Here is a 22,946-nt window from a genome sequence, read left to right as displayed (position 1 = left end):
GGCCCATGGCCAGTCGTGATTGGTACAGCGACCGATAGGTGATCACTCTCAAACGGAAGGTCATAGCCTACTACTAAAGGGGGCAAGAGGCCGTGAGCCCATTGTTTTCCTAAAGGAGGCTAGGCCAAGGCGATATACATACCTGACCACCCAAATTAACAATATAATATACAATACAATAGTGAGGTATCATGGAAGAGTTGCAAGAGGAACATAAGGTGTCAGGAGAATACCCAGCATGGAACTAGCCTAACCCTCCGAAATCACTATGGATCTGGTCAGGTAGGCCAGATAAACCTCCAAGGACGTCATGGCGTGGACGGTAACGCTCAACCAAACCCTTCAAATCGAAATTTCGACCTGGTCGGTAGGGAGGGTAGGTCCAACAATATGACAAGAGAGAGACTCTCTATCCTTGATGCCCTCCCCGCAAGCACTGTAGCGCCAACGGGATGAGAGGCCAAGGGGTAAAGGTGTAGGGGGCACCTGGCCTACCTTCCCAAAACCTAGTTTAGGCCTGGTCGGGTAAGCCAGGGGAGGAAAGCAACACTTCCAACCTCTCAGTGATATGAAAATCATAAATGTGTATAAACAATATAATATACAATAAACAATATAATATACAATACAATAATGAGGTATCATGGAAGAGTTGCAAGAGGAACATAAGGTGTAAGGAAAATACCCAGCATGGATCTAACCTAACTCTCCGAGATCACTATGGATCCGGTCAGGTAGGCCAAATAAACCTCCAAGGACGTCATGGCGTGGACGGTGGGCACTCAACCAAACCCTCCATACTCGAAATTTTCGATCTGGTCGGGTAGGGAGGATAGGTCCAACAGTATGACAAGAGAGATACTCTCTATCCTTGATATCCTCCCTGTTAGCACCGTAGCGCGGACGGGGGGAGAGGTAAGGGTATAGGGGTAGGGGCACCTAGCCAACCTTCCAAAACCTAATCTAGGCCTGGTCGGTTAAGCTAGGGAAGGAAAGCAACTCATCCAACCTCTTCAGTGATATAAAATCATAAACGTGCATAAATCAAAAACCTATCTGGTTCGCATTAAAACAATAACGTATGCATGTCTCATATCGGCAGAGAGAGAGGGAGAGAGGACTCCCTCCTCTACGATGATAAATACAATAGGCTAGCTAGTAGCCCTACAAGGCACATATATGATATGAAATATAAAATTAACATAAAATAAAAATAAAAATAAAATAAATTACCAATAATAATAACGCACGCGTCTGATGATGCATCCAAATGGCGGATGAACTAGCAGCACCCCAATACGTTTTTTAAGGGACCGAAGGCTAAAAATGGAATGCATCGTAACCATATGAATTACGAAAACACAATTTGGCATACTAAAGTTGGATTGAAGAAGCAGAGAGTTCCACGGAAGACGTAGCTTCGGCAAATTAAGGCACCAAGGGAGCAATTGAAGACGCGTGCGAACACACAAAGGCTAATTACAGGAATGAAGATGGCGGTCGGGTAGTAGTAGTAGTAGTAGCGAGAGCGAGCGGAAGGTGAGGGGAGTAACCTTTGTGACGGCTCTCGCCATGGGAGGGATTTTGGAAAGGAATCCTCTAATTGGTAAGAAGACCTGTTGGTACTGGCTTCCACTCGCCCTAGTGCTTATACCAACGCCCTTGGGGTGTTCGAGCTGAGGGTAGTAACTTCAGCATACTATGCTAGCTTTTTCTCTGGTATATTTAGGATCTATTTATACTTAGAAAAGTGAGCTACAGGAACTTTTCACCGGCAGACACAGGTCGAACCCAGAAATGCCGTTTACATAGTTTTTTAATACTACACCCAAAGCATTAAAAGTAAGGTTTTATTAGGAATTTTGACAATTCTCTGGCTTATGACGATTTTCGGCTTACGACACATCTCAAGGACGGAACCTCCGTCGTAAGCTGGGGACTGCCTTAATTTGTGAATATTTCTCAGTGAAAATAGTGTGAATAGGAAAATTTTCTGCAAATAATGTGTATATATGTTTCATAAAAAATCCGCAAATAGGCGAGTCTGCAAACCATGAGTCTGTGAATAGGGGGGTTAGAATATATTATTATTATTATTATTCAGAAGATGAATCCTATTTATATGGAACAAGCCCACAGGGGCCATTGACTTGAAATTCAAGCATCCAAAGAATTTGGTGTTCATTGAGAAGTAAGAAGATGTAAAGGGAAGTAGTACAGAAAGAAATCTCACATATTAAAAAAGAAAAAAATAACTCTATATGTAAATGGTAATTCATTGCTCTTCCTCATACACAAGCTAAGTTGTTAATAAAAGAGAGAGAAAGAGAGAGAGAGCAAAGAAAAAAAGTTGACTGGGTGATTATATCAGATTTTATTGTGAAGAGAGCATGGTAAAATGTTTGTTTGTGGCAGACTGGAAAGTAAATTAAAAATATGATGGTTTACTATAATGTGCAGAGAATAGAGAGTTACTGAAATAGCATCAGAAATATTGTAAAAGGATACACTTAGGACTGGCCCAAGGGATGTATGTGAGGTGTACCTTTAAATGGAGGGAAGAGGCAAACAAAATATCAGGGAAAAATTTTGAATATTGTTAAGTGCTTAAAGGTGAAAATAATATGAATAAGTGTGTTCTTGTAATACTTCTTTTATCTATAAGAGTAACTTAGACCTTTGTTTATAGTACTCAAGTGTCAATCATTTCTTCTTCAGGTTCTATGATCGCCAGGATAGCATTCGGTCTGGGTACATGAGTGACCGAGAGAGAGGCTATACCAGCGATCGGGATTCGAGAGGCTACATGAGTGATCGAGACCGCTCAGGCTACATGAGCGACCGAGAGAGAGGCTACATGAGCGATCGAGAAAGAGGCTATATGAGTGATCGCGAAAGAGGCTACATGAGTGATCGCGAAAGGGGGTATGCCAGCGATCGCGAGCGTGGATACGCCAGCGATCGCGAGCGTGGATACGCCAGCGATCGAGAGCGGGGTTACGCAAGCGACCGAGAGCGAGGCTACGCTAGTGATCGAGAAAGAGGATATATGAGTGATCGAGAGCGAGGGTACATGAGTGATCGGGAACGCGGTTACATGAGTGACCGCGAGAGAGGCTATATGAGTGACCGAGACTCCAGGGGTTACACCAGTGATCGAGGCGGTTACGGCAGTGACCGGGAGAGGGGTTACTCCAGCGACCGAGAACATGGCGCCCTGGTCACGCAGGCATCCATGGAGAGCGCAGACTCTAGGCTCTGCTACCTCACGTCTTCTGAGGTAAGTACACACGTCCTTTTCTCTCCTCCTTGTCCTCCTCCTTCTTGTTGCTGTTGATGTTCTGGTTCATATGACGTGTCTAGGAATGAATGCCTGCGCTGCTGATGAACTGTTTACAACCATTCAAGTATGATTCATGATGAAGCAGAAGGTTGTTTTATGTATGAGTGACTTGTTTGTTTCCAGCTAATTCGTAACTCAAACTGTCATTTATTTCAGCATTACGCCCCTTTCTATAATGTGAAATATACTGATAGGTTTTTTTGTCACTAATTATTATTTTTTTTATGTTTCGTAACGAGTGTTTTAGAATCTGAATATTTTCTCATTATTTTTAAATGTTTCCAAGAAAAGTTATGTGACGAGTTGTGGTGTGTTCTTATGTCAATTGTACTTAGGTGTCATTCAAATTTTCTCCATATACCATGAATGATTATCTCTCAGATATAGATTTGGTAATGTATATGTGTGGATTTCTATATCTCTTCTCTGGTATTGATTGGATTGAGTAAATAAATAACCTTTTATGGAGGTACGGCATATTTTAAATATGCTGCAGTAATTGTAACAATGTTTATAGGACTGTAATTTAATTTTTACAATTTTTATTTGGGCAGTTCTCACTGAAAACAAATTTAGTTAATTTATCTGAGTACTTCCTGTAGGTATCCTTCTTTCGTGCACAAAGGAAACATTTAACAGATGCAAGGTGCCTTGTCTTAGGATTTTGGAGGCACTCCTGAGAAACATAAGGCAAAATATTTTCTTTTCAGAACGCATAAAAAATTAAGTTTTTTTAGTACCTATTCTTATGTCAGAGGATTATCATTTCTTAAAAGTATATTCAAGAAAGTACATTATTAATCTTTTATCAGTTATTCGATTGATAAGTAAAAAGTTATTAGTAATCAGATTTAGTAGTCAGGTTTATGAGCAGTACAATTTGACAGTTTTATTTTTTGGAAAGTTTTATATTTTCGTTTTTTCGTAAATTTCACTCCATTTGAACAGTAATAATGAAATAAGTACATTATATTTTATTTGCTTCCCAATGAAAACTAGATATTTTACCAGGCAAAAATTATGGCAAGGTTAGATATGTAGTAGAAAATAGAGGGCAGATTCAAATTGATTTGCTATAATTGATCTTATTTGGTGCAAGAAATGGAATGGCTGTAGGTTTATAATGGATGTTTAAAGGATTATTAAGCTTGTAATATTGTGTGTGGAAAATGAAGACTGGAACAATTAAAAACTCATGTGCATCACACTGTCAGATGATTAAGTTAGGATGTGGAGGGAACAAAGGAAAAGGGATTTAATCCAAAATACATAATCATGAGTTTGCAAGTGGCTTTGGAAGTAATCTGATAACTGAATAGGATTCAGGCTTTTGCAATTTTCAAGAGTCTCTCTCTTAAAACTTTGGTTTATAATATAAGCTGAGTACATCCACTTTTTTATATACTAATTATTAAAGTGATCCTGATGTTTATCTCTTTGTTAATGCAAGAAAAAGTCGACAGTACACTTCATATCACCAAAATTAATTTCTGATGACAAAGATTTATTCTTCTTCTTCTTCTTCCCAGCTTGTTCCCATTTTTATATGGGGTTGCCGTTTCGGATGAGCCGTTTCCATCTATTTCTATCTTGTGCTTCTGCCTCATCAATTCCCTTCTCATTTAAATCTCCTCTCACACAGTCCTTCCATCTCTTTCTTGGTCTCCCTCTTTTTCTTCTTCCTTGCACCTCACCCCCATAGTATGTCTCCCAGCGTGGTCCTCATCTCTCCTCAACAGGTGTCCATACCATCTCAGCCTCCCTCCTCTGCACTTTCTTTGATACTCCACCACTTAGTTGACCCCCTTATGTAGTCATTTCTGATCCTATCCACTCTTGTTACCCCAGACATCCACCTAAGCATTCTCATTTCTGCCACATCCATCTTCTTCTGCTCTGCTTTTCTCATGCTTGCTGTTCCGTACCATACAGCATTGCTGTTCTTACCACCGTCTTGCGAAATTTTCCTTTTAACCTAAGCGGCACTCTTTTGTCACAAAGAACTCCGAGGCCACGCTCTCCAGTTGTTCCAGCCTGCCTGTACCCTGAATGTTTTACTTCTTCTTCCATACTTCCTCCAGCGTTAACAAAAGATCCCAAATACTTAAACTTATCAACTCTCCTTATTTGCTCTCCACCAAGCTGAATACTTTCTCTATCATCCCCCTCAGTGGTGGTACACATATATTCTGTCTTGGATCTACTTATTCTCATTCCTCTGTCCTCCAGTACTTGTCTCCATCTTTCCAATTTCACTTCCAGATCTTCCCTGCTCTCTGCACACAGAACAATATCATCCGCATGCAAATATGTTCCATGGTACTGTCTCCCTTACTTCCTCTATTACATCCATCACTATGTTAAAGATAAATGGGCTCAGAGCCGACCCCTGGTGTAATCCTACTCTCACCTCAAAAACCTTTCTGTCTCCCCAACACTGCTCCTCACTCTGGTAAATACATTCCGGTACATCTCTTGTATCAATCGCACATACTTCTCTGGCACCATCTTCCCTCCCTCAGGCTTCCTCCATACCTCTTGTCTCGGGACTCGATCATAAGCCTTTCAAGGTCAATGAATACCATATGTAGGTCCCTTTGTCTTTCCCCGAATTTCTCCATTATTTGCCTCAGACAAAATATACCATCTGTTGTTCCCCTTCCCTTCATAAATCCCATCTGCTCTTTACCTATTTGTTCTCAGTCTAGCATCTATCATCCCTTTCCAGTATCTTCAAAGTGTGGGACATCAATTTAATGCCCCTATAATTACCACACTCTTGGACATCGCCTTTCCCTTTAAAAATTGGGATCAATATACTCCCACGCATTATTCACATTGTTATTCTTATACGTACTCTTCTACAGAAATTGGCCTCTAACATCTGTGACAATAGATCACTGAAATAAGGTCTTTTTATAAAAAGAACAAGCGTTCCCATGCGCAACTTGGGTCGCTTCTGCGATCCCATTAAAAAAAATGGAAAAATTACCATAAGCATCACAAAACCCGCTGAATTCATCATTTAATTTTTTCGGTGGACCTCGAATACACCTTATTCTGGAGAGCTATACCTATCCAATATTATTATTATTATTATTATTATTATTATTATTATTATTATTATTATTATTATTATTATTATTATTATTATTATTATTATTATTATATTTGAGAAACCAATCCACATTCATGTTTTGGTACATATATTTAAAAATAAATCTTCACAGAGAGGTTTTGGGATTCTGTAGAGATTTATTTTACAATAGTTGTACCTATATACTCATGCTACTATGAGTATTTTTAATAATAATAATAATAATAATAATAATACTATATTAGTTATTATTATTATTATTATTATTATTATTATTATTATTATTATTGTTGTAGTTGTTGTTGTTGTTGTTGTTGTTGTTGTTGTTGTTGTTTTTGTTGTTAATCTAAGGCTGAGGGTTGGGAAAGCCCTGGTGAAACCAGTATAATCTGTCACTACAGAGTGCAGATTTTAAAATTAGCATTAGAAATGATGTAATATTCTTTTGATGCCATCATGCTGATTTTAATGAATTTAGTTGCTTGTGTGTTATTTACATATTTATGGGGAACAGCACACAGACAAACACACAAGCCTCCAGAAACTCTTTGTCCCAACTCAAGCACAAAGGAAATAACGCTTTTGAACTTGACGTTAGTTATTAACAGCATCGCCTTTTGTGCTGTGCTTGCGGGGGAAGGGGTGTTAAGGGGGATGGGGGCTGTATTTGCTTGCTTGGCGTTCTCTCTTTCCGGAAGCCTTTGCGCTCTTCCTGTTGTTATTTAGTGCGTCTCTTTTGTGCTTGCGTGCTTACGCCTCTCTGCCTCTGTTTTTGTGTGGGTGATGTAAGGAGAGAGAGAGAGAGAGAGAGAAATTTTTTGAAATTTGAAAGGTGTAGAACTTGAGTTATGATACTAGGTAATTATAATGAACTAGATATCATTATACTCTCTCTCTCTCTCTCTCTCTCTCTCTCTCTCTCTCTCTCTCTCATATATATACATATATAAATATATATATATATATATATATATATATATATATATATATATATATATTATATATATATGTGTGTGTATATTACTGTTAGTTAACTGGAATTAGTTTTGCGCATAACTATAAATTATAAGAGAAATCTCTCTCTCTCTCTCTCTCTCTCTTTTAGGAGTCTTTGTCTTGGCCACTTTCCTTTGCCAGGTCCCTTCTTGGGATAAGGGGAGACGGGATTTACGTTTGAAGTCTTTTGTGGGTTCTGAGGCTTCTTTCCGTACATTTTATTTTTGCCATGTATATATATATATATAGATATATATATATATATATATATATATGTATATATATATATAGTATATATATATATATATATCTATATATATCTATTCTATATATTATATATATATATTATATATAATATATATATATATCTATAATATATATATATATATATAATTATACAGTAGTCCCTGGTTACGACGGTCTCTGCCTTACCGACGTTCCAAGGTTACAATGCTTTTTCAATTATATTCATCAGACATTATTTCCAGGGTTACGACGCCTACAACGCTCAACTGACAGATGAAATATGACACCAAAAATGCAAAATAATCAATATTTGAAGGTTTTTTTTTATGAAAAATGCCATAAGAATGCAGTTTACATAGTTTTCAATGCACCTAAAGCATTAAAAGTAAGGTTTTCTTATGACTTTTGACGATGTTCCGGCTTACGACGATTTTCGGCTTACGACGAGTCTCAAGAATGGAAGCCCCGTTATAACCCGGGACTTGCCGTATTAGTATATATATATATATCTATATATATATATTATTATTATAATATAAATATATATGTATATATATATATATATATATATAATTATCTATATATTATATATACTATATATAACTTGATCACGATATAAAATGTGATGCTGTGTATAAAGGTAGTGCCATGGAGGAAATGAAAGCACGAGAACTGCCAAGATCTTTCAGTCTTAATCACCCGTGGCATTACCTTTATATATAATATATATATATATAATATATATATATATATATATATATATATATATATATATATATATATATATATATATATATATATATATTATGTGGGTGTGATTGTGTGTATGTTTAATCAGTCATAAAACTGCATGTGACAAATAAATGTAGAAAACCACGGCTGGGTACGAAGATATGTACTTAGTTATACTATATGGAAGATATGTACTTAATTATATATATGGAGAATTTAATGATAAATAGGATATTTCGTGGAAGTAATTCTCTGTTTAACCTCCTTCCCCCTCTCCCCCCCTTCTGCGCTAGAACGACTCCAGTCATTCTTACTGCATTTATGTGTGAAAATTCTCCCCGGTGAGTGACACTTCTAGTGGTATTTCGAGAGGGATTTTTCAGTGGGGATTTTTGTCGGCGGAGATTTTCCGATCGGATTTCGAGGCAAACCTCACCTCTCGTCCCTCGTTTCGGCTCTCGATTTGCCTTTCGCCTTCTTTTATTTATTTATTTTATTATTTTTTTATTCTTTAATTCTTTGTGTGTACTCTCTCTCTCTCTTTTTTTCTGTATGCTGACGTGCTTGGCTGGCCATTTGTAGAGTTTTGCTTTATTTATTCTGTTTTTTAAGTTTTTATGTTACTCTATTCACTTCCTATGGATTTTTTTTTATTTTAATACATATGAAGCCATATAAAATTCGGAGATAAGTGTTCTTTTATGAATTGTAAGTTTCTTATGTAGTTTATGTATATGCATAAATATGTTTATGTGTGTATACACACATGCATGTGTATATATATATATATATATATATATATATATATATATATATATATATATATATATATAGATATATATCTATATATATACTACTATATATATATATATATATATATATATATATATATATATATAGTATTAACAATAATTAATAGTCCATGTATATTTATTGTTACTAATGACTAGCATTAATCAGCTGAAAATATAACAGTATCTACTTTAAATTTTTGGCAAATGTAATTACCCGGCTATAGGCATCGGTAATTACAAAACACAGAAGATACCACTGACGATCGCTGTTTAATGAAGCAGATGATAATGTCCAATCAATAGAGGAACAATTGCACGAAAAAAGATGATGCTGCAGTTGCCTGCAATGAAATCAGTGCAGCAATGTCATTTCCCTCCCCCCCCCACCCCAGATTCCTCCCTTGTGTGTTATTGACCTCGTTTTCAAAGGTCAGTTGGGTCGACATCACCTTGGCACATTTTTTGAAGGTCAGGAGATGTTCGCGCTGGGGGAGAATGCTTAGCATTTGTCTACTGATAATCGTTACTTATTTCTATTTATCTTCTCATTTGCCTTGTTTTTCTTCTTCTTGTTTCTTCCTCTTTTGTTCTTGTTTCCTTTTTTCTGAGATTAGAGGGTAGGGTGCCTGTAGCCTACAGGAAATTCAGAATACAGTCAAGATGTGAAGACTTTACACAATCGTAAATACATTTTGTAATCTATATTTTCATCTCACTGACACGAAATTCCTGTATTGATATTTATAATCTCTTTCGTTTTTTATAAAAGTATTTTTGTTCACGGACACCACAATAGTACCCAGGAATTTTTTTTATATATATGCTGTGTATTCTTATGTATCGAATGTTAGCCACCGGGCGTATATACGTAGCATTGTCATTATATTTGCTCTAGAATGGCTACATGCATTTGGTATTTCCTGTTGCCTTCTATTACTTCGTTCAAATGAACATCATGATATTCTTTGGAAGCTTGAATTTCAAGTCAATGGCTCCTGATAATAATAATAATAATAATAATAATAATAATAATAATAATAATAATAATAATAATAATAATAATAGTCCACATTTAGAAAGTAAATTTAATTACTATATAATTGTGGATTTATATTACACAACTGGTTTTCATGAGATTGTGAATTTCTTCGTAATAATAATAATCATTACATCGAATAGGAATTTCGAATGGTAAGGCTGACCATTTAGTTCATGAAAGTTGAATTCCCTCGTTGAAAAGCTTTGTTCAAGATTCATTGTGGCGGAAGTATATGGCGGTCAGGGCTAGTTACCTCTAACATGAACTATCCATTTGTAGGATAACAAACAACGTCATTGTATTGTGTTTTTGAAAGAGAAATGTTCGGGTATGCTGAAATGAAAATTTGTGATTTATGGAGATTTTGCCTCGGCTATTGGTAAGGGAAAAAAATTATAAGAAATGAAGACAGCGTTTTTAAGGAAAAGTCATTCTAATTAGAATTATTCTTTTTTTAATCTTAACCTTCTAGTATGGTACGATATGAAAGCTGTAAAATCAATGTTTTAGCGTCATCACTTATAATAGCCGTATATATGGTATCTAGTAAGGTCTTCATTACTTACTTTCCAAATCAAGAACGTCATTATTTGATATATGAAGAATACAGTTTTCATTTAAGAAAAATCATAAATATTAAAGTTAAGAAATCGACGCTGTTTTTCAAAATGGCCAAAATGTACGAGAAAAACTATGAACAATTTAAGGAATCGGTAGAAAATGAGTGTTTTTCGAAAGGAACACCAATCGAATGAAAACCACCGAATAGAACGGATATCACGACAGCGAGAGCTCGTAGTTAACAATACAGCAGCTATATAAGTGTTAAGAGCTCGTTAAAAACTCACAAACAACGCGAGGTTATGCAAATGCAAACTGACTGTGAGACGAGGTGTTGTGACTCTGTGTAGTGAATAGCCAGATTAAATCGATCCTATCAGAGATCACGGAGATGATGGTGTCATGAGCATGAAAGCAGGTAATGTTAATGGCATGAAATATAAGAATATTGTTATTATTACTATTATTATTACAGAGTAGACCTTCTCTAAGGGCAGTCTCATTGAAAATAATGGCTCTTTCTACGGCATTCCATTTAAATAGTCTCCTCTGTTCTTGATATTTTCTTTAAGGAGACTCTATTTAAATGGAATGCCGTAGAAACAGCCGTTATTATTATTATTATTATTATTATTATTATTATTATTATTATTATTATTATTATTATTATTATTATTATTCAGAAGACGAACGCTAGTCATATGGAACAAGCTAACAGAGGCCATTAACTTGAAATTCAAGCTTCCAAAGAATATGGTGTTGTGAAAGAAGTAACAGAAGGCAATAGAAAATACAGAAAGAAGAAGCTAGGTATTAGAAAGAGAAAATCAATCAAAAGATTAACTATTAGTTTAAAATTTAAGTAAATGATGAAACTACAAGCAGAATATCTTCAGGGCAGTAATGCATGGCATCTTCGCTTGAACTGAGGAGGTTCCAATAGCACTAATGACTGAAAGCCATGGGGCTGTTTGTAGCACTAATGAATGAGAGCCAGTTGTCTATTTGCAGCACGAATGACTGAAAGCCACGGGGATATTTATAGCAGTAGTGAATAAGAGCCGCAGGGTAACTTGTAGCACAAGAAATGATCAGGAGAGAGAGAGAGAGAGAGAGAGAGAGACTTCCGAGAAAGCGAAAGATACTTGTTCGACGAAAGAGACCTGGGTAATATGATAGCATGATCGTCAACCCGAGAATTAAGAGGCGGACAGATAGATGTCAGGCGCAGATAAGCGGACTCCTGATAAAACAGGGAACAAATGAAGCAGAAAGGGGAGGCCAAGAACTAGTTATGGCTGTGGTTACGAGCAGGAAGTATTGGTGATTCGTTTGCCAACAGATGCAAAAGGAGAAATTATTTTTTGCCATCAGTTGCAAAAGGAGAAATTATTTTTTGCCAACAGTTGCAAAAGGAGAAATTATTTTTTTGCCAACAGATGCAAAAGGAGAAATTATTTTTTGCCAACAGAAGTAAATGGAGAAATAATTTTTTGCCAACATGCTACAGCTGCAGGAGAAATAATTTTTGTACCAGGAGATGCAAAAGGAAAAATTATTTTTTTACCAACAGATGCAAAAGGAGATTATTTTTTTTGCCAGAAAATGCAAAAGGAGAAATTAGTATTTTGCCAGAAGATGCAAAAGAAGAAATAATATTTTTTTGCCAGAAGATGCAAAAGGAGAAATAATTTTGGTTTCCAACAGATGCAAAGGGAGAAATTGTTTTTTGTCAGCAGGTGCAAAATGAGAAATATTTTTCTGCCAACAGATCCAAAAGGAGAAATTATTTTTTTGCCGAGATGCAAAAGGAGAATTTTTTTTTGCCAGCAGATGCAAAATGGGAAATTATTTTTTTTGCCCAACAAATTCATAAGGAGAATTTATTCTGCCAGAAGATGCAAAAGGTGAAATTGTGTTTTGCCAATGGATGCAAAAGGAGAAATTATTTTTTGTCAACAGATGTAAAATGAGAAATTATTTTTTGTCAACAGATGTAAAATGAGAAATTATTTTTGTCAACAGATGCAAGAGGAGAAATTATCTTTCCATGGTGATGCTAAATTGCGTCCTTATTAACATGAAGATTAGCTATGTTTCTGACTTAATTATTGTTATTCAGGATAACTATGACAATATTTTGCCTTTTTAAAGAGATTTCTTTCTCTGGTGTTGCTAAGTTGTGTCCTATAAGCATCAGGATTAGCAGGCTTTCCAAGTTAATCATCGGCAATCAGGATAGCAGCTAGTTTTTTATTAATATATAATGAACGTCCAGTGGTTAGAATTGGCGTTTCTTGGAATAATTCGGCCGTCTGAGGAAACGGCTGCTTCCAAAGTAGTATTGGTATTAGCAGCTCCGGCGATATCAAAAAACTAACACCAGAAAACAAACCCCCCCCCCCCCCCCCCGCATCCCTCCCACATCAGAGAAACATCTCCCCCCCCTCCTCCTCCCCTCCTCCCCAACACGCGACCTTCTGCCCACGGGAGCCTGGATGAACCCTGCTGCTTTAAGGTGACGGGGGTGGGTGAACAGCCCCAGCAGAAGCTGCACAGCACAGCAGCAGCAGCAATCTGTTGTGGGTGGGTGGCATGGCGGCTCCTGCACCGCTGTTCTACCCCTCTACCCATTGCACCTTCCCCCCGCCCCTCTCTCTACCTATCTCCATCCCTTACTACCCACTTACTTTTTACAGTGACTTCCTTCCCACCACCCACCTCCCACCTCCCAACTACCTCCTCTTACTCCCCATCTCTTCTAAACACCACCCACTCTCTCTCTCTCTCTCTCTCTCTCTCTCTCTCTCTCTCTCTCTCTCTCTTCTCTCTTCTTTATGCCCCCCCTTTTTTTTGCATACTTGTAATAATTCCTTCCTCGTCGGATCTTTTTGGCCAAAATTGAAAATTTTCGAGTACAGGAGGCTGATTTCGTCTGCTCCCATTTCGTGATTCGTTACAGACTTCAAGACTGGTTTTGGAAGAATTTATTAGATTGGTCTTAGTATAGCTGAATGTGTTTATGCGGGCGGATCGTTCTCTGCACGTTTATGTGTAGGTTTGTAGAAAAGCTGATTGGATGTCACCGAAATCATGGTGATTTTTTTTTTGCAGGTGTGTGTATATCTATGATCTACACAGAATACACACACTATCTATCTTTCTATACACACACACACACATATATATATATATATATTATATATATATATATCTCTATATATATATTACATATATATGTATATATGTATGGATCCATCCTAAAGTGGGAGACAGTCAAGTAGAAACGGGACACAACCTCCCTCATAACGTTGTACGAAAAGGGAGATTCAACAAGTGCTTCAGGGTATCAGTTGCGAACTAAGCCTGTGCCAATGATGGATCCATGAAGTGGGGTTGTGGGGGGGGGGGGGGCGCCACCTGTGCTAAACTCTACTCTGGATATGTCTTTCGAGAATGGATATTGGGAGTGTCTCGTCTTCAGTCGTGTCCTGATTGAGTCGTCCCTATACAGATTTTCTATTCTCCTTACTTATCAATATATTTTTATCTGTTTGTCAATTTATTTTTATTTTTTTATTTATTTCTTTTTACCTCCTTTTACTTCTTCCTAATGAACACCTATATGTTTAGGAAGCTTGGATTTCAAGCCAGTGGCCCCTTAAGGCTTGTGTTCCTTTTTAATAGGGTTCATCTTATGAATAATAATAATAATAATAATAATAATAATAATAATAATAATAATAATAATAATAATAATAATACCGTTGTTAGGCTGCACTGGAGGAAGTTATGTTATTAAACTGCTTTGATGGACGTTATGTTGATGACTGCTCTGTTCGCCCAGAAGAGTTTTCTTTTTATGTTAAATAAGTTCATTTTTATTTATTAAGTGAGTTTACGTATTTTGAGGCCTTTTTTCTTATAATGCTGGAAAATCTTTGTTTTTTTCCAGAGTTCCTTTGGTGTGCTGTTCTGAATCGAATGATTTTTTACGATTATGGTGGTAAATTTTCCTTTCCTTATCAGTCATTTTCCAAATTTCTCCTCACTGCAATTTTTACCTCAATTTTACTCGTTCATTTTAATCTATTGTGAATATAAACGAAGATCATTTTTATGCAGTAACCACGTTGTGAAATCGTCCAATAAGAGATTAATTGCTACTGAATTTCTAGTTTGATAAAAAAAAGCTATTTGTAAATTTCAATGAGGCTAGTCATCATGACTAGGAAATGGCTAGTGCGAGATCAACTGGGAAATACCCCTTCTCTTCATACCTCCTTCCTCCCTTATCCCCTCCCTTCCTCGAGTATTGAGTAGCATGTTTATTGAAGTTACGCCTACTGGAACATCCGTTTTCTATGAAGTGCTATGATGCACGAGGTACGGGGTTGCTTATTTTTTATTTTCGTTTTTTCTTTTAATCATCATCAACAACCAGAGAACTATTGATTTTGTGTGATCGTATTAATAGGATGCCGTAAGTAGCTGTGACAGTTTTGATTAATGAAATTATGCGATGGGGAGGAGGTGGAACCGTGAAATTGAAAGGGACTTTGGTGTTCAGTTAGAATTTGCAAAATGATCTAAAGTGTAGAATCTTACTGAGTAATGGAATCCCCATTTTCAAATGAGATTAGTAGTTATAAGTCATTGCTAACTATTATATTACGCTTTCATACGTTTTTACATTAATGCTGTCTGTATTTCAAGAGCCTGTTATTTCATGGAAAGATACTACAGTCTAAACTTATTGAACTTACTGCTATTGTTCTTACTTGGAAGTTGTCTGTGAGAGTTGGCTCCTGTTGTTACTCGAGTGACTGAGGTTTTAGTTGAGTGTATCCTAAAAGCAGTTATACGTTTTTCCCTTACAGTTTCCTAATATTGAGTATGTTTAGTGGTTTGTCGAATAGGAGACGATGTGCATGTAAGATTTTTTGTATAATCACTCATACATTAACCAGCTTCGTATGGTAGATTCAGGTATACTGCTATGGAGCGTCCTTTCTGTTTTACTTGTTGGGTTGTTTGCCCCTTTTTGCTGATGCTTTGTCGAGAGTTGTTACGAAGTAGGGTATTTTTTATAAGTGATGGAAGATATAATTTTTGTCCATCTGTCTGTGTATGCATCTGCAATGCTTATTTGTTGTAGCAATTCATGCTTCAAGTTTGAAAGGATTTTGATCATATCAGATACAAAGGTTGACCATCATGCATAGATGTGCACAATGACATATGCCTGTCTTCGTGCCCATATGTCTGTTGTAGCTGGTAGTGTGCCAAGGTGAAAGTGTAGGTCCAAAGCCCGTAAATTTTATTTTTGTAGATTTAAAGTGGGTGATTATTTGATGTCCATTCTCCACTAAGGAATCCCCTTCAGATGACGCCAAGATCTGTGCGACCCCTTTAACCATGACCGTGACCCTTGTGGCTGTTTCATATGACACCCGAGTTATTGACGTTGTGACTTCGACCTTGACCTTCGTGCTAGAAGTAGCTGTTGTCGGAGAAAATTGTCTGAGTTGCCTTTGCATGAACCATGATTGTGCTTTCTCAAATATTTCGTTACTCTGAATGCTTTCTCGAGGAGGTAACTGCTGGTCTATAGGGGACTTGCCTTGCTTTAGTTGTGCTTTGAGAATGCTTTTGGGAAGAGACATTGTTAGTTACGTCAGTGATCATGAGAATAATAGCAGTGATGAGGCATCAGTATTGGAATCTTTTTCGTTGCATTTGTTGTCATAATCGAGATTTACGTTCTAAGATGATTATCAAAACTGAATTTCGTCAGCAACCGAAAATCTTGCGGTATGAGTTATTGTTCGAGGAAAGTTGTTGCTTTACATTCTCTCTCTCTCTCTCTCTCTCTCTCTCTCTCTCTCTCTCTCTCTCTCTCTCTCTCTCTCTCTCTCTCTCTCTCTCTCTCTCTCACAGACGTTTTCTAGGAACCTCTATGCAAGGATGGATGGAAAATTTGGGCAACATTTTTGTATATAAAGATACCTAATGAAAACGTTTTAAGAATTCGGATTCCTCTCCGTTATTGCGTAATCATTTAATTCGACGACCTCACTCAGATCCGTTATGAATCCAGCTCCTCGAAATAATATTGCACAGCATCTTGGTCATTCTCTCTCCTCCTCCTCCTCCTCCTCCTCCTCCTCCTCCTCTCCTCCTCCTCCTCCTCCTCCTCTTCTTCTTTGATGGAAGGAGATTCAGTATTTTACTCTCTCTCCCCAAAACACAGATCTTTCCCCTGCATGACGTTTCACACGCCGACTGGATTCTTGTTTAAAGGTGTTAAAGGATTAGACAATGCGAATGCATTTGGGATCGGGGGCTGTGTTTGTGGGATTGCCGGGGGGGGGGGGGGTGGACCCATGATGGTGGAGATGGGGGAAATGAGGATGCATGAAGGATGCGGTGGTGTGTGTGGAGAGGGAGAGAGGGATGGGTGGTTGGTAGGATGGGGTGTTAGAGGAATATTCTGGTGATACTGTAGGTGGGAACGTCGTTCATTTTGATTTTATTTTAGTGTGTAATGTGTATAACTTTTTTTATGTTTTATTACTATTGGAGTGGTTCTATTCTCTCTCTCTCTCTCTCTCTCTCTCTCTCTCTCTCTCTCTTCTCTCTCCTTCCTTCCTTATGTTTCCCCTACTACAAGTACGTGGTGTTTGCTTTCTTAAGCTGCCTGGATTTATTCTTGTCTGGGGTTGTGGCTCTGTGTTTTCCTTCCTCCGTTTCCTTGTACGTCTTCTAAATCGGGAGTTTTTTTGTCGCAGATATATGAAGAGTAGTGTACATAGACAGGACAATGTGAAATAGTTGCATTTGTTTCTAAGGCGATTGCATTAAGGTTTTTTTCAGTGCCAAAGATTGTCTTTTGTTTGTGTGTGTGTGTGTGAGTGTGTGTGTGTGTGTGTAATTTAAGGTGCCCTAAGCATAAAAGAAAATTTTATATAGTATATTTAAGGATAATTTTTGAATTAGTAATGCAAAGGCTGTTCATTTATATTTTAAAGAGAGAAAGTTAATTTTTCCTGTTAAATATGGGGGAGTCTGCAAAATAATATACATGTGGTGCGTTGTCAAGGTATTGGAGTTATTTATACTAATACGTAAAATCCAAATCTTTGAATCTTTTACATATGCCTTTGTAACTGCACTGTAATTACTATAATGTCATTGACAAATACAACCTGAAGAAATGTCACTTGAAAGACAAGCTTCCAAACGGTAGTATGTAACAGTTGATGCAGGATATGAAACAGAATTTTTTTCCCTCTTTGCTTGATACCTGTGTAGCTGAGTGTAATACGGAATGAACGAGACATTCCCCCTCAGATTTCAGATTTTCCCCCTCGGGTTTTACTTCAGATTTTCCCTCAGATTACCCCTCAGATTTCTGGTAAGTTCAAGAATGTTGCTCGAAACTGGATTAATAATTCAGTCGTTCATGCGAGTCGCTCGGCTTTAATTAATGTTTTCGTATTTTTTTCTCGGAGAGAGAGAGAGAGAGAGAGAGAGAGAGAGAGAGAGAGGAGAGGAGAGAGAGAGAGAGAGGTGTTTGGGTGTGTTTAATCCGCGGGTCTAAGATTTAGCGATTTTACACTGAAAGGAAAGTGAAATAGGGAGAATGATTTGTGCATTTTATCGCTATATAATAATAATAATAATAATAATAATAATAATAATAATAATAATAATAATTATATTATTATTATTATTATTATTATTATTATTATTATTATTATTATTATTATTATTATTATTATCATTTCCTTGAGTTTTTCAAGCACCGATTGTCCTTGAAACAGCTTCGTGAGGTAGGTCGTCGTTGGCAACATTCAGGTCAGGCGTTTCCTTTTGAAATGTCTCAAGAAATTCCGCTGGGGACAAGTCTCTGAATCTTAAGAAAAAAATGACAATATGAAATAATAGAAAACGGGATTGAAAGAAAACGGGAATCATGGTGTTCGTGTTTGCCCTGTCTGTCAGGGGTTTTGCAATACTGAGTGGAAAGGTCTCTGTCTTTATTTCCTTTTCGTATCATAGGGCTGTCCTTTACCACAGAAGCTAGCTATGTTTTTTTTGTTTTTAATTTCACCCGTAAGTTTTTTTTTTCTTTTTAAATGGTTCATGAATCGATGTAACTGCTGCTGCTAATTTTTTCTTTGTGTTTTACGTATCACGCAGACAATGTTTTTTTCCTTTTCTTGTGAGAGCTCGGTATGTAGTAACCTCTCTCTCTCTCTCTCTCTCTCTCTCTCTCTCTCTCTCTCTCTCTCATCTCTCTCACACACACATATGCACACTTAGTCGCTTTATGTATACGTACATGAAAATTTGCATCTGATTTTATATATATATATATATATATATTATATATATATATATATATATATATATATATATGTAATGAACATTTGCATCTTATAACGCTTATATATATATATATATATATATATATATATATATATATATATATATATATTATATTATATATATATGTATATATATATATATCAAAATATATATATATATATATATATATAGTATATATCTGAACGAATCAGACAGGCGGACATGGGGAGAATTATTGACGTAGGTAAAGGAAATAAATATGCATGAGTGGATTATTTTGAATTTTTGCGCAGTAATATTTTAGAAAGGGTAAAAAATTTACTGCATATTATATTTTTTCCCGTGACTTTATGAAGGTATATTATTATTATTATTATTATTATTATTATTATTATTATTATTATTATTATTATTATTATTATTATTATTATTATTCCCCCGTAAAGTCTCCTCTGTGTAACATTACTTTGCTTGTATGAAATGCAGATTTATGTATGAATGCATCGAAGTTGCGCAACAGTGGAATGTTTCTGGAGAAAGATTAATATGGATTATTATTGTTATTGTTTTTGTTAATAATAATACTAGCTACGGTTATAGCTGGGAGGATGATCCATTACAGAAACTGTTCTATTTTTGTACTGATGGTCCACTACTATATATACTATGGTGTTTGCTTATTGTGTCATTCTAATCATATTTTAGAAGTGTTTTCGAATGTTTTCAGTTGGTCGTTGGTTTTAAGATTGCCTATGCCTATTATTTTCTCCCCAACATCATATTTCTATACTTGGCTGTACATTCTTCTCGTTCCATGTCTCCTTTTTTGTATGTCAATTCTTGGCTAGCAATCGGCATCATAGAAAAAAAAAAGTTATTTAAAGAAGCATTTATTTGACACATGATATAATTGTTCGACTGTTTTGATGTCTCAGTGGCTGGTTTGGTGTGATCGAAGGTAAGGTTATATGCTCGTTTCTGCATTGTTAACCATTAACATTCTTTAATATTTTATTAATGTCTGTGAACTTTTTCCTGGTATTTTTTTAAAGGTTTATCCAATAATGGCAGTACTGCGACCACAACGTTCCCATAATGATATCCTTCGTTCAGAGATATATCTCATATCATTCCCATAATGATAGGATATCTCTCGCTAGATCAGTAATCCTAGAGTTTTCATCTTGGAGTTGATGTCCCATTGTTCAGTCCTGCGTTGTCAAGCGGGTTAGGACGAAGGACCTGCCGCTGCTACGTCTGCACCAGTGCCACCTCACGAGGTCTTGAATAGGAGACGTGGTTTTTTGACGGGGAGGAAAATGCAGCATATTGTGTTGATTCGCCTCTCGGCTGAATGAGGGACCCTAGGCACGCGTGCTCAGGCACATTGGGATACTTAAACGCGGCTGGAGAAGTCCGCAGAGTTTTGCGTTACCATTTTTTTTATAATTATTTTTGCTTTCTCTCTCTCTCTCTCTCTCTCTCTCTCTCTCTCTCTCTCTCTCTCTCTCTCTCTCTCTCTCTCTCTCTCTCCGGCGAGCTGCATTGCATGATGAGAGCGTGGGATGATTGGGTGCTCGTTTTTTGCGTTGTTGGTCTTATGAAAGTTTACGTTGTTACGGGATTCTTAAAACAGCTGTAGCTTATGTTCGTCATTCTCTTCATGATTTGGTCAATTAACGGGGTTAATTGTTTCTGCGAGCCTGTTCCATATGAATAGGTTACATGTTCTGAATAATAATGATAATAATATCAATGATAATAATAAGGTTTGAATTTTATTCGTATCTCTGTCGCTTTAAATATCGTCTTTCTAATGATGACATTACTAATAAGGAAAATAAATATTACTAGTATATCTATTGTTTAATTGTTTTTTCAATATTAATAATACGAATAATATCTCTTGTATCCTGTAAATTTAATTTTTTTAATATTAATAATAAGAATAATGGATCTTGTATCCTGTATTTTTTAGATAATTATAACAATGATAATAGTGGTTCGTGTATCGTGTATTTTAGTAATAAGAATAGTGATTCTTGTATCTTGTATTTTTAAAATAATAATTATCAATAAGAGTAGTGGTTCTTGTACCCTGTATCCAACGCCGAGATTCCAATAACCCTTAATTAAAACATTCCCAGAGCCTCACTGGCCGTTCCTCGCGGAGCATTAAAGATTCCGCGGGCAATCCTCTCGCGAAGCCGCCTTGCATTCGGTTAACAAGGCCTGTTCTTGGACATTTAATAGCAACAATGGATCAAAAGGGGCTTAGGGAAGTCAGTCTGTTGTGCGTCTGCAAAGCCCAGGCGTTAATTCGACTGCAGAGTCAACAGCGTAGGTTGTGGACGAGTGGAAAGTGACCAACTGTCGTGTATTGTTTCCACAGGGGTTTATTGTCATGGTGTTCATAGTGATGGTGGTGATAGTGTTGGAGGGAGAAGGAAAGAGGGAGAGAGAGAGAGATGTAGTGATGGCAGTAACTGTTGCGTATTGAGTACTGTGGAGACAGAAGGAGAGAGATTAAGTGATGACAATAAATGTTATGGAACTGAAGGAGAGATTAAGTGATGACAATAAATATTATGTAACAGAAGGAGGGAGATCAGGTGATGACAATAAATGTTATGTAACAGAAGGGAGGAGATCAAGTGATGACAATAAATGTTTTGTAATAGAAGGAGAGAGATTAAGTAATGACAATAAATGTTATTTAATGGAAGGAGAGAGATTAAGTGATGACAATAAATGTTATGGAACAGAAGGAGAAATTAATTGATGACAATAGATTTTATGTTACAGAAGGAGAGAGATCAAGTGATGATAATAAGTGTTATGTAACAGAAGGAGGGAGATTAAGTGATGACAATAAATATTATGTAACAGAAGGAGGGAGATTAAGTTATGACAATAAATGTTATGTAACAGAAGGAGGGAGATTAAGTTATGACAATAAATGTTATGTAACAGAAGGAGGGAGATTAAGTGATAACAATAAATGTTTTGTAATAGAAGGAGAGAGATTAAGTGATGACAACAGAGGTTATGTAACAGAAAGAGAGATGTATATTGATGACAATAACTGTTATGTTGTTATATAACGGATAGTGACGTTGGTGAGAGGAGTCATTGGGACCTGAGTATTACAATCGTCGTTTTATCGTTTGGTATGTTGATATTCACCTGATAATTCTATTGCGATTATTATAGTATTGTAGTTTGTCTTTAGATTGTATTTTATTCGTTCTCCTGCAATTTTGATAAATCATTTTTCGTACAAATCACCTCGGTTGGAATTTTGAAGTAGTCTGTCATGGATTGCATAATGTAGTTTACATTGCATTCATCCATGTAATATCGATGCGTGTGCGCGTGTGTTTGAGTGTGAGAACGAGTGTGATTTTGCGTGCGTTTCAGAGTGTGTGTGTATGTGTGAGTGCGTGTGTATATATCCTCCCCTCCGGCGACCGCTGGCAACTGGGAGCAGCCGCGTGATTCAGGGCCATCGCCGTCAAGCGTAGTCGGTGTTCATCCCGCCCCGCGAACGAATCACATTTTCGAATACTCTCTCTCTCTTTCACACACACTCCCCCCTTTCTCTCTCCCCCCACAACCACCCTGTCTTTCACCTGTCGACGGAAAGAAAACAGGAAAAACTGAGGTCGTCATCCCATCGAAGAAGGATGTAGCCACCAGTCGCTGTTTTCGAAAACCTCCCTCTCCCCCCCCAACCCTCTGAGGAAAGAGAGAGAAGAGAGATAA

General features: G+C 36.8%; 1 protein-coding gene across 13 annotated transcripts in view; it reads left to right on the top strand.

Annotated features, from left to right (window-relative positions):
* Positions 1-22,946, top strand: part of LOC135210038 (protein still life, isoform SIF type 1-like) — a 457,406-nt gene that overhangs the window by 128,437 nt on the left and 306,023 nt on the right. For all 13 annotated transcript variants that reach the window (XM_064242819.1, XM_064242818.1, XM_064242811.1 and 10 more), the window contains one exon: positions 2,719-3,280. In XM_064242819.1, coding sequence (XP_064098889.1) covers positions 2,719-3,280 — 562 coding nt within the window. The remainder of the gene's footprint in view (positions 1-2,718; positions 3,281-22,946) is intronic.

This window comes from Macrobrachium nipponense, chromosome 39, assembly GCF_015104395.2.
Source record: "Macrobrachium nipponense isolate FS-2020 chromosome 39, ASM1510439v2, whole genome shotgun sequence".
Lineage (NCBI taxonomy): Eukaryota > Metazoa > Arthropoda > Malacostraca > Decapoda > Palaemonidae > Macrobrachium > Macrobrachium nipponense.
Note: the sequence above shows the minus strand (reverse complement) of the source record. Positions and strands in the feature narration are given on the sequence as shown.